Raw genomic sequence first — 12,227 nt, 5'->3', positions numbered from 1 at the left:
TGTTGAGTTTGGGGTAAATGCAGAGAACACAGGGCAGCTGGGGGGGGGGGGGGCCTCCAGCAACTTCCAGATTCCAGAAAGGCCAGACACACAAATCCCATCTCGACCAAAAGGAAACAGTCCAGCTCCACTCACCTTCCAGTCTGGGGGTAACTGGGCCCCGAAGCCCAGAGCCGGAAACATCTTGTCACTAATCAGAGACAGGAGAAGAAAACTACTGTAAGACATCAGGTCAGAGGCCTCACTGCCCCCACCCACCCCTCCCAGCCCTCGCCCAGGGCTGGGCCCACTCTGCCTTGCGCACCTCCAAGGACAGAAGGAAAAAGCTCACCACCTCTAGAACGAGCTCTGTGTGAATGATCTACTGAGCTCACACCCACCTCTAAGTACCTGGTGAATGTGAGGCTTGACCCTATCCACACCTGTGGCAGACATGGCTAATCAATCACCGCACTTCCAACCGGTGGGCCTGGATGCAGCTTTTAGGTCCTTCTCAAACTGGGACCTCAGGCATCCGCTAAACCACAGTCATTACAGAAATATACTGCCTGTCTCTCAACCTCCCATTTCTGTCTGAGAAAAATTCTCCTAAATGAGAACCCTGGCTTAGTGTCAAGGCCCTTGCTGCCCTCCCTCATACCCCACTGGCCCAGCCCTGGCCACTGGCCACTAGCTGTGTCCCAAACACACAGGGCACCTCACGCTCCAATTTCAATCATGTTATATCTCCTTTTGCCCCCAGCCTGTTCCCTGTGGCAAACTCCTACTCATCCACTAAGGCCCAATTCAAATGGCCCCTTCTCTCTGTGGGTTTCCCTGAGGCCTGAGAATGCCTCTCTTTGGTGCTCCCATAGGTCCTGCCTCACATGTAAACTGCTCTCTCGGAACTCCAGTGATTCGTTCCCTGTCTTCCTCCCTGCGTGGGAACTCCCTGAGGGCAGGGATCATGTCTCACCTGTTCATTCACTCAACTTACATACTGAGGAATCCCCTGGCTGTTGTGTGAAGGACAAACCACCAGGTACTAGGACAGAAGCAGGGAGACCAGTGAGGAGCCTACTGAAGTGGTCTGAGCGGGAAGGGATGCTGGCTTGAACAGGCTGGTAGCAGTAGGGGTGCGAGAAGGGGCTAGATTCAACTAGGTTTGGAAAGGATTTGCTGAAAGAACACTGGGGGAGATAAGGGAAGGAAAAAGTGAAGGGTTCTGGGTGAGTGGTAGTGCCTCTCATGGAGATGGGGAAGAGGGTGAGAGGGGTAGGGGCTGGGGCAAATGCCCAGAGCTTACTAGGTCCTTCTTTGCTAAGTCCAAATGCCCATGAGGAGGCTCAGTGAAGGGACTGAGTGGGCAGCTGGATACAAGGGACTCCAGAGCAGCAACAGCAGGCTCCTCTGCCCAACCATGCAGATGGGGACTTTCACCTCCCTTGCCCTGTGGGCTATACCTCTCTTAATGTGGCAGGGATCACAGCCCCCCACCCCCCACCTGGGAATCAGACACTGGGAGTAAGGCTGTCTCTCTCAAGGAGGCCAAGTGCACACAGGATTCCTGAGCCTGCTGTTGTTCCTGCCAAATCTCTGGCACCTGCACCTTCCTTCCCTGTTCCCCATGTTTTGGCTTCCTAGTCATTCTGCCCTCTGGGCTGGAGGTCCTAATAAGCACCACCTGTGGCAATGATGCCATAACCTTCAAGTGGCTTCTGATCCTCCAAGCCACACCCCCTACACAGCTTTCCTTCATTGACTTTCCACTGCCCCCCCTCCTTAACCCAAAGATCTCCAGGAAGCATGGCCACGGGAAGAGGGCCCACACGTGCTGGCTGCTCCTTCCAAGTTCCCAGCAGGAGTGAGAGTATTAGGCCATTAGGTGCCAGGCCCAGGAATCAGCATGTCTGGGTGCCAGTCCCCCTGCTCTGTGTGACTTCGGATACGTTCTCTACCGCCCTTCTCAAGCCTACATTTCCCCAGCTCTAAAAGGGAAAGTTGCAACAATAGCAAACACGTTTCATTTTCCATCTTGATTCCTTTTCTTACTGGCTACTTGCGGTACCATATGGAGAAGGATTCCAGCCTGGATCTGGGCTCCGTAGGTAAGAGGTCAGCAATTGACTAGCGAAGTCTGCCGCAGGTGCGGGAAGGGGCAATAAGGCACGTCATGTGTTGGCCATTCCTAGGTTTGATGATCTTTGGGTCCCTTCCAGTTTGATAAGCTGAGCTTCCTGGTTGGATGAAGCTGGAGCTGACCTTCATGGTCCCTCCCCAAGTTTACCTGTCATAGTCCTGAATGATCTGCCCGACAGCCCAGATGGCTGACAGATATTCGTTGGTGCCCATGGGGTTGATATAGTGCAAAGAGGAAGGGTCCAGGGGATTCCCATTGGAGGCTGTGAAGTCTATCCCAACCTGTGGCGTGGGGGTAAAAAAAAAAAAAAACAGCCACTCAGGGTGGTCACAGACCCTAGCTCCCTATCGCATCCCCAGGGAACAATGAGCCTGATGGGACATGGGAAGCCCACTCATCTCCCTGTGCCAACCCACCCTTCCGTAAGATGGTCTGACACCTGGGAACTGACTGTCACTCCTTTGGTTCCAGTGCCATTTGGTTCTAGTGCCATTTGGCTCCCTATTGCTCAAGCATAAAGTCTATTGCCCAGATGTGACACAAAGCCAACTCATAGTCCCAAATTCCTTTCTCCCCCTCACTGTCACTACCCACACACTCATCTGTTTCCATTTCCAGGCCTTTATTCATGAGGTTCCCTCTACCTAAAGAGCCAGGCCATCTTTTCTCCCTAATTCTCCTCCATCATTCAGGCCCGGTTTGGATCTGCTGCCCCGTGGAAGCCTTCCCAGACACCCTCTCCCCTCCCCAAGCCACCTCCACCAAGAGGCCCCGGGACCTAGGGCTGCCCGGTACGGCAGTGCCCATCTGCCCAGAGTCAGTGCTCACTGTAGGCAAGATACGTGCCCCTGAAGCCAGGTCCGGGACTAGGCACAGAGCACCAGGGAAGATGCTCCACAGGAGCTGGGGCTGATATCTGCTCTCTCAGCCTGCAGGGAACTCCAGCCCAGCCCCCGGAGGGCTAGCAGATGAGTGGGCAAGCCTGCCTGGCAAGGGGGGATTAGGAGAGGGATCCAGGGAGAAAGATGGCCACCTTAGAACTTGGTCATCGTGGGATGGGTTTGGCATAGAGGAGGTGCTCAGTATCCATTTGTTGAATGAACACACACACACACACACACACACACACACACACACACACACAGGAGGAACAGGAGAGCCCAGCCTATTGGAATGAGAGGGTAGTGGTGACCAGTGGGGTCAGAGATCAACAAGGCCAATCCCATGACCCCATATACTCATGCAGATGACCTCCCGCCCCATGGAATCTAGAGGTGGTGGTGAGAACAGTGAGGCAAGGCAGGGAGGTGGGCAAGAGCATGGGACCCCAGCAGGACCCCTGGGCCCCAAGGTCCCCTTTGGGTGAGGAGCATAAGACCAGATGGACAGGACAAGTCTGTGGGGCCTACACTCCAGGCCACAGGCAGAGGCACAGTTCATTTACTAAATACCTACTGTGTGCCAGGCACTGAGTGATTTGCTGAGGTTCGTACAGAAACGAAACAAAATCCCTGCACTAAAGGTACTCACAGTCTGCAGAGTGGGACAAACAGGGACAAGAGAAAAAATACTTATATAATTTCAGAGTGGCAAGTGTCCTGAAAATCAAAATAGGAGAAGAGACAAGAAGGAAGCAGGAAGCATCAGGGGAGGCTTCCCTGAGGAGGTGACCTCTATGCCATGGCCTGAAGGGTGGTAGGGCAGCAGCCATGAGAAGGTTCCGGAGGAGCGTTTCAGAAAAAGGAAACAGCATATGCAAAGCCCTAGAACAGAAAGGAGCGTCGCATCTTGGAGGAACAGTGGGGTCCTGTGTGCATGGAACCGAATGAGCAAACAGGAGGGGCAGCAGAGGAGACAGGAAGGCCTTCTGACCATTGAAGAGCTTCTTTTCCTGCTGAAGAGGTGTAACCAGCAATCCTCGGAGGGCTGGGCAACCATGCCCTGATCTCTAGCTACACCCTGACTCAGGCCCAATCACCTATGCCCTCTCCTCTGGGCCAGACACACCCTTTGCCCTGGAGAAGTCATTCCCGAAGTTTACCCCATATCCCTCCTGCTACAGTCGTGACCCAAGCCCTTAGGGAGGATCCTCACTGGGGTTGGGTTGGGGGGGGGGTTGGGGGGAGAGACTTACCGTGAACATGAGCTGGCAGCCTCCCAGGATGTAGTCCAGGAAGGAGTAGTCCCGGTTTATCTGGAAGGGATCAGGGGAGTCACTGGGCCCCTGCTCTGCACCTGAGGCCTGGCCCTCTACCTAGTCACAATACCCAAGAATGACCTTTGGAGAGGTGATTGCTCTGTGCCCTGAAACCTTAGTAGAGTCAAGGAGGCCAAGAGAAGACCCGGTCTCATTATAACCAAACTCCAGTCTCTATAACAACACTCAGAGCAACAGTTCCAGTGGGTGAGACTGAGACACACACACACACGCGCGCGCGCGCGCACGATGATTCCAGGCAGGGCCCAAGGGCCCAGTGTCAGTTATACCTACCAATTACACGGCAGAGAAAGTCTCAATTTGTTGCTGTTCAGTCCTTAAGCCCTCTTTAGCCCTGACCAAGCTCCGCTCCGAACGGAGAGAGACCAGGCCTCCAGCTCAAGGCCTTCTGCTATAAATTAATAAAGCTGCTAAAACACTGTGTTGGTTTTGATGGTCTTTGCTCCTTTTGGCAAAGGATGCTGGCCTTCTAATTTTGGTGGAGTCAGAGGGGGGTTCCTTTCAAAATAAATGTATTTCAGTAAAAAAAACAAAAACCAGCCAAAGAAACAAAAAATCGAAGAATGGGAGAAGAAGGGCTGATTACAAAAAGGAGTAAGTAAGGCAGGTGCCAAAAATCATGAAGGGGAATCTGAGGGACAGAGGCGTCAGGCACAAGGACCCAAAATCACGATGCTGTAACCTGACGGATCAGCTTTCGCAGAGCACTTCCGCGTTGTGACCTCACTGAACAGTCTTGGAAACCCCAGCCTGTGACAGCGTGGACTCCAGACCGGGACATAGAAGCCTGGGGTCTGGGGTCAGCCAGCTGGCATGGAGAGGGTGCCAGGACTCACTTGGGACCTTCAGGCCCACCGACCAGGGCTCTCACTGCCCCAGCCCAGGCTGTCTTCCTTAACATCCGGCCTCATTCCAGCAGATGCTTGGCTACCAGACATCCAGGGACAGCCCTGACCACTGCTGGTGTGAACCTCACTCCCCTTCTGGGCCTCAGAGGATCCAGCTCTACCACGGGAGTCACAGTTACCAGAGCCCTCGATGATGTTAGCAGACCCCCACCCGATGTCCCTCTGCCCCTGGGATGCCAAACACGCGGTGGGAAAGCCACCAGCATGGGAAGCAACTTCCCAGTGACCTTCCAACTAGCAGAGGCCCTGGAAGGTCATCTCATGCCCTCTCGGACCTCCTTATATCACAGGAATGTGAGCTGAGACCACCCTTCACATGCTTTACCTAGTTAACATCCCCATTCTACAGATGAGGAGACTGAGGCCCAGAGAGATTAAGCTCAGAAGATCGCAGAGCCAGGATGTGGCAGAACCAGGATTTGAATCCAGGCCTTTCTGGCTCCATCCCCAATGCTCTGTCTATACCTTCTGCGGTGATACCTCCCTGTGTGACCCCAAACCAGGCCCCTGCCCCGTGCCCACCCCTGTTGGCTCACCTTGCAGGAACGCAAGATAATGATGCCTGAGTTCTTATAGTTCTTTTTCTTCCTTTGCTTCTTGGGGTTGATGCACTCGAACTCCAGCTGGGCAACATGGGAAGAGAAAGAAAAGCTCAGCTCAGCGCTTCCATGGCGACTGACCCTCCCCTGGGCCGCAGGATCCCCTCCACAGTGCCTCTTCCAGGAAGCCTTCCTGGATGCCCACTCCCAGAAAAGGTTCCTGACACTTCAGGCTCACACCAAGCTGTGCCTGCCTAAGGTAGGAGGATCTGCATTGCTCCCTACCCCAGATGACTCATCTATGTCATGTCCAGGACTATGTGTATGCCCAGAACCACCCCCCAGGGCCCAGCTTCTTGGGGGGAGTTAAATGGATAACTCTTGAGTGCTCCCACATGCTGGGCACTTTACCTGTATCATCTCATTGAATTCCCACTCTCTTCCTCTGCCCCATTAGACAGATGGGGAAACTGAGGCTCAGAGGAACTGGATATTTTGCTTAAGAAGTCCTTCTTGATTTAAGGTCCTACAGCCAGAGAGGTGGGATCTGAGCCCTAGTCTGCCCAAGCCTGTGCCCCTCACCCGGCCCCCGCTGAGGTTTCAGGGTCACACACACACGGGCCCATCTCACCGGGACACCATCACGAGCCTCACACATCTGCGACACTGAGGTCTGGAACTCGCCGATGAAGTCATGGCCTCCGTCGTTGTCATAGTCGTAGCACATGACCTGGGATGGGTCCAGCGAGGTCACCTCAGAGCAGCCCCCAAGGACGTGCTCTCCAGCCCTCTCAGCTGCCTTAGCAAACCCCATGTCTTCCTTTTGCTTATGCTTCCCCAAACCCTCCAGCATCTGCCTCGCTGGCCTGGGATGACACTGTTAGCTCCTGGACTGTCTCCTGCAGGAAGCCTTCCATGATTGCCGGCAAAAGGGGCACCCCAGCAATGGAGGCTGTACACTCTGGAGCAGGAAGCTTAACTCCTTACACACCTGTCTCTCTCCGCTCCTCATCTGTCTGGGGCTGTGATCTACCTGTCTTCGCAGGCCGTGGCCTGAGGCCCTCCCTAGACTCTTACTTTCCCTGACACAGGTACAAAAAAATCCCAGTTTTCCATGCTCTCTAATCTAGCCACCACTCCTAGGAGGAAGGCAGGAATTATCATACCCATGCCACCGACGGGTAAACTGAGGCTTCAAGAGAGAAGCACTTGCCCCAAGTCTTGCAGTGGCAGTAGAAGACCCAGAACTAGGTTTCCTAGTACTGTGTTTCAGAATCCCCGCCCTCGCCTTGCTGGCTTCCTCTCCCCCATCTCTCAGACATGGTCCCTGAGGGTTTTTAGAGACCAGTATTCATTGTCCTCATCAGTTGTCCACCTCAAAACACCACAGGGACAACACTTGGTCACCTCCAAGGTGTTTCCACAGTTGTTATCCCAGCTGGCAGCAACGCAGCCCTCTGGGAAGAACCAGACAGCCATTCTGTTCCTGTTTTAGAGAAGGGCTCGCAGAGACGGGAGCCTTGCCCAGATGGCTCAGAAGGTCAGGCAGACCCGAGACGAGAGCCCAGGTCCCCTGTCTCTCCCCCTACATAGGTTCTCCTTTCTACCTTGATAAGAAAGAGCTTTGGGGGCCCCTGGGGGGCTCAGTCAGTTAAACATCCATCTCTTGATTTCAGCTCAGGTCATGATCTTGTGGGATTGAGCCCACACTGACAGTGCACAGCCTGCTTGGGATTCTCTCTCTCTCCCTCTGTCTCTGACCTTCCCCCGCTTGTGCTCTCTCTCTCTCAAAAATAAATAAATAAACTTAAAAAAATCCTAAGTTAAGAAAGAAAGAAAGAAAGAAAGAAAGAAAGAAAGAAAGAAAGAAAGAAAGAAAGGGAGGGAGAAAGGAAGGAAGGAAGAAAGAAAAAGAAAAGAAAAGAAAAGGAAAAAGAAAAGAGAAAAGAAAAGAAAAGAAAAGAAAAGAAAAGAAAAGAAAAGAAAAGAAAAGAAAAGAAAAGAGCTTTGCCAAGTCATCCCCAGAAAGCCTCAGATAGACTGGGAGGCTGGAGCTGGCAGGGTGGGGTGCAGGGCTCCCAGCGTCCCCTCACCTGGATGGGCTTCTCCATGTCCCCATCACACAGGGACACCAATGGCACAGTGAATGGTTTCCACACAGGGTCCAGCGTGTACTTGATCACCTGCAGGACGTGAGGGCCAAGGGTGAACTCAGGCCCAGGGCAGCAGTGCTCTGGGGTGGGACCCGATGGGGATGGGGGTGGGGAGACCCACGACCATGCTTCTGGGGATGGAAGTGAGGATCTCTGTGGTGGGGAGGGAACAAATCCTTTGGGCACGGTTGTGGCCCTTCCTGCTCCCTGCATGGCTGCGACCACACAGCCCCATCCTGAGACACTGGGGGTGGCCAGACTAGAGACCCACTGGCTTAGAGACCCCCAGAATCCCATGCACCCACCTCAGTCCTGTGAACCAGCATCCACTTGCCATCATCTCCCGGTTTATAAAACTCAAGAAATGGGTCTGACTTTCCAAAGAGGTCCTGGAGGAGGCAGGAGGATGTGGGTGAGGGAGGCACGACTCTGGCGGATTCAGATGAGAGGTGGGGTGGCCCAGCCGCTGCGCCCAACCCAGGCTCAGGTGTGGGAGCGGTGGGCAGAGCCAGTGGCCTGGGGCCAACCAGCTCCCCCACCATCCTGGTGTTACCAAAGCCTGTGTTCAGAGACCCTGAGACCTGGAGTCCGCAGGAGCTACAACGTAGGCTGGCCGGGACTTCCAAAGGGCGATTGTTTCTAGTGCAGGGCGATGCCAATGGGAGGATGTGATTTTAATTTATTTTAGTGGGCATCTGAAAAACTGAAACTATCCCAGCCCATCACAGAAGTGAGATGATGTCCTCTGGAAATCCATTTATTTAAGTTAAAAAAAAAAAAATGTGTCAGGGAACATTCAGGGAAAAGAACTTCCCAGGCAGAGGGAATACCAAGGGCAAAGGTCCTGAGGCCTTTGAGGCCTGAGGAGAGTGCCTGATGTAATCCTGGAACAATGATGAGGCTGATTTGGCTGAGGCAGAATGAAGGTGGGGAGAGTAGAAAGGGTGAGGTCGGGGGGGGGGGCGGTGGGGGCTGTGGACAGGGGCGGGGCCCTGTATGTTACTATAAGGATCCTAGCAATTTATACTGAGACCGGGAGTTCTAAGCAGTGGGTTTCCAGTTATGTCTTGAATACCTCTAAATAACGGGAAACTCACTACCTCAGTGGTAAAGAGGTTCTAACTTGATCCTAAGCTACGGACTTGTTCCTGGATGCGGGGTGATAAAGGTGATAGCCAGAAGCACCAGGATTAGGCCGCACACCCCTGGGCTGGGGGAGGGATACTGCTCCCTGATGGAGAAACCCCTCCTTGCCTGCCTTACCTTTTTGTCCAGCTTCCTGCCCGCCAGACTCAGCGTGATGACCTGGTTGTCTGACAGCTCCTGGGCAGCAATCTGTAAAGCCACAGGAATGTGAGGGGTGGGACCTGTCCCTCTGGCTCCCCCTGGCGCCCCGCCAGGCAGAGTGAGCACGGGTGCTCAGGAGTCAGTTCTCCAGGGCTGGGAAGGGGAAAAAGGAGGAGGGGGAGTACCGGGCCACCCTGGTCATGCCCCTTGTCTTTTCAATGGAGGTTTTCCAAAACCTCCATTGCCATCTTCTGGAAAATGGGGTAACCCATCTGAATATGAGGAACCAGAAGTGACTCCGTGTGGCTCAAGAGAGGAGGCCATGTGAAGCTGTTACCAGACATGAGGGGAGGTCTTGAGCCTTGGGGAGAGGTTCTGGGCCAGGGAGCAGCTTGACAGGCCCCCTCATGCCCCACTGCAGACCTCAAAATGCCACGGCATTGGGGGATTCCAGCAACCTAACCGTGCAGCTAGGGAAACTGAGGTCCAGGAGTCACCTGAGCTCCCTCTGCTGTCTTGTCAGCTCATGCTGTCATCTGTCTTCCACACCTTCGCCATTGGCCATGACCCTATAGCCCCAACCCAGCCAGTGATGGACCAGCTGAGTGACCTTGGGGCTACCTTTGCCCTCTCTAGGCCTCTCTCTGTCTCCCCTTCCTCACAGGGTAGCAGGGAACGCCCTTGGGCCAACAGCAACACAGGTGAGCTGGGTCCTCTCTTGGCTAGGGCTTCCTCTCCCCCCACACCTGTAGGACAGCCTTACCTACAAGATACTTGACCTTCCAGAACTACACGGAAGCCAGGCTGGATGCCAGGCTCCCTTTCCTCTCCTCCAGCAGAGACTTGCTCAACCACCTTGCAAGATAGGTCCTATTACTGCCCCCATTTCACAGAGTTAGGAACTGAGGTTTGGAGTGGCACGGTGGAAGTGCTAGGGGTAACAGTTACACCAGCCGGGCTGGTTTCCAAGTAGAGGGGAGCTGGCTGGTGAAGGTATTTAGATAAGGAGGTTCTGAACCCCAAGAGGTTGGGAGGAGACATTCAAGGCGGCAGGAACCGTGGATAATGGTCTGTGATATGTGTGGTATACTAAGAATTCAGTTTGCCTCGAAGCCAGAGTATGCACACGAAGGCGTAAAACACGGCTGAGGCAGGAAAGCAAGGTGGGGTCCCTCACAGCCTTGAATGCAAAGCTCCACGGGCAGTGGGGAGCCAGGGAGGCTCCAGAGCAGGGGGGGTGACTATATATGAGCACATATAGGTTTGGCCCTCCTCCCTCTAGCTGGCCAGTTGCTCTGGCCTCACGCAGTCTCTGAAGGGAGAGAATCTCACTGAGCCTCACCTCCCCAGGGCGCTTCCTCTCTGGGCTCCAGGTCCCTCAACTGTAAAACAGGTTTCCCAGCCTTCTAGGAGACCTTGAGGACCCAGGACTGTTCCGAGCAGAGGACCTGCGTAAGGCTGGACTCATTGGCATCACTAGAATCATTGCACATCCCATGGCTGGAACTATTGCGCATCGCGCGGCTGGAACTGTTGCGCATTGCAGCCGCAAACAGAGCTCCACGGGTCAGGCGCTCCTCAAAGACCCCCTAGGGCAGGCCAGGAGGGGAGGGCCAGCTGGGAGGGCTAGGGTGGACTCCAGGAATGAGTAGGAGCGCCCCTGCCCTGGGAGTAGGAGGCCACAGGGGCCTCTAGCAAGCCCCCTACTCCCAGCTTGGCGGCCCCCAACGCATCATATGTGGAGCCAGGAGCCCGTTGCTAAGAGACCTGTTGCTAAGTTGTAAGTTGGGCCTTTTTACTCCAAACAAAGCTGGTGATTATCTGGCAGGGAAGCAGCCCATTGATGGGGGAGGGCAGCGAGCAAAGGCGGAGGGGTGCGGAGAGCAGGGAGGGGGCTGGTACCGTAATCAGGCCCTTCCCTGCAGGCTTGTCATTCATCAGCAGCAGAGGCCGAGTGATCTTCTTGCTGGAGACGATCTGGGGTGGGGAAGGAGAGAGGAGAGTGGCGCTCCTGAGCGTTGGTGGGGAGGAAAAATGCTCAGCAGTCACCACTCACAGCACGCGCATGCACGCGGCTTCGGCTCCGCACTGGCGCTGGCGGGTCGCTGGCTACACCTCCCCATGCAACCAGCAACCATCGCTGACTCCAGGGCGCAGCTGAGGAGACAGACGCCCAGAGGGGTTAAGACACTCACTGGATGCCCCACAGCTGGGGCGCAATCCCTGCAGTCCACTCCCACTGACCCGGTTGCCCCCAGGCAAAGGCTCTTCCCAGGCTCACATTCTGGAGGCCCCTGCAGGGAGTCAAGCCCCCTCACTGCCTCCCCCAAAGCCACCTACAGACCCCACCCTCCTCAGGGTGTGATCCTGATGGAGAAGAGCAAATCCTATGTATTTTCACGCTCCGAAGAGAGAGGACATGCACACAGCGCTCGGTCGGCGATCAACACAATAGAGAGAGGAAGAGCAGAACACGTTGTAAAGTTGCCCCTCCGCCATCTCTGTACCCCATCCCCACACTCTTCCTGGGCCACCCTGGTCCTTGGTTTCTTGGGTGGGGGGGGGTGGGGATGCCAGTGTTTCTTTGTGCTGCCGTGTGCACGTGCTGGTTTTCCTCCCCAGTCCAGTCTTGCCCTCGCCCTTCCCTACCTGCTCGGAGCACGGTGGCCTTCATCACCCCGCGTGCAACCCTGGGCTATGGGTACAGCCACGGGGGGCGCCAAAAGGCACCAGACGACCAGGAGGAGAGCAAGGCCGAGCGGTGGTTTGGCAGACCTGACGCTCCCACGGCTTCAGCTCTAGTCCAGAGGCCTCCATGCCGTGGCCACACCTCTCACGGGGCCCTGGCAACCTGCTGCCCGCCCTGCCCCCTCTCCAGGCTACGGGCAGTCCTGCTGGTGGCAGTTGCCACCAGCTCACCCTCCAGCTCTCTCCTCAGTTACCCTTTGAGGGCGAGGACTCCAGGCAGAATCCCAGGGACACACCCTGCTTCTCACACAACGG

At 55.1% G+C, this 12,227-nt stretch overlaps 1 protein-coding gene across 2 annotated transcripts in view; it reads right to left on the bottom strand.

Annotated features, from left to right (window-relative positions):
* Positions 1–12,227, bottom strand: part of CPNE2 (copine 2) — a 46,945-nt gene that overhangs the window by 15,418 nt on the left and 19,300 nt on the right. For both annotated transcript variants that reach the window (XM_023245147.2, XR_002738427.2), the window contains 9 exons: positions 11,127–11,201; positions 9,201–9,272; positions 8,243–8,326; positions 7,878–7,967; positions 6,416–6,514; positions 5,782–5,868; positions 4,254–4,313; positions 2,267–2,400; positions 136–190 (listed from right to left, as the gene is read on the bottom strand). In XM_023245147.2, coding sequence (XP_023100915.2) covers positions 136–190; positions 2,267–2,400; positions 4,254–4,313; positions 5,782–5,868; positions 6,416–6,514; positions 7,878–7,967; positions 8,243–8,326; positions 9,201–9,272; positions 11,127–11,201 — 756 coding nt within the window. The remainder of the gene's footprint in view (positions 1–135; positions 191–2,266; positions 2,401–4,253; positions 4,314–5,781; positions 5,869–6,415; positions 6,515–7,877; positions 7,968–8,242; positions 8,327–9,200; positions 9,273–11,126; positions 11,202–12,227) is intronic.

The sequence above is a fragment of the Felis catus genome, chromosome E2 (genome assembly GCF_018350175.1).
Source record: "Felis catus isolate Fca126 chromosome E2, F.catus_Fca126_mat1.0, whole genome shotgun sequence".
Lineage (NCBI taxonomy): Eukaryota > Metazoa > Chordata > Mammalia > Carnivora > Felidae > Felis > Felis catus.
The sequence above is the reverse complement of the archived record's forward strand: the minus strand, read 5'-3'. Positions and strand labels throughout refer to the sequence as shown.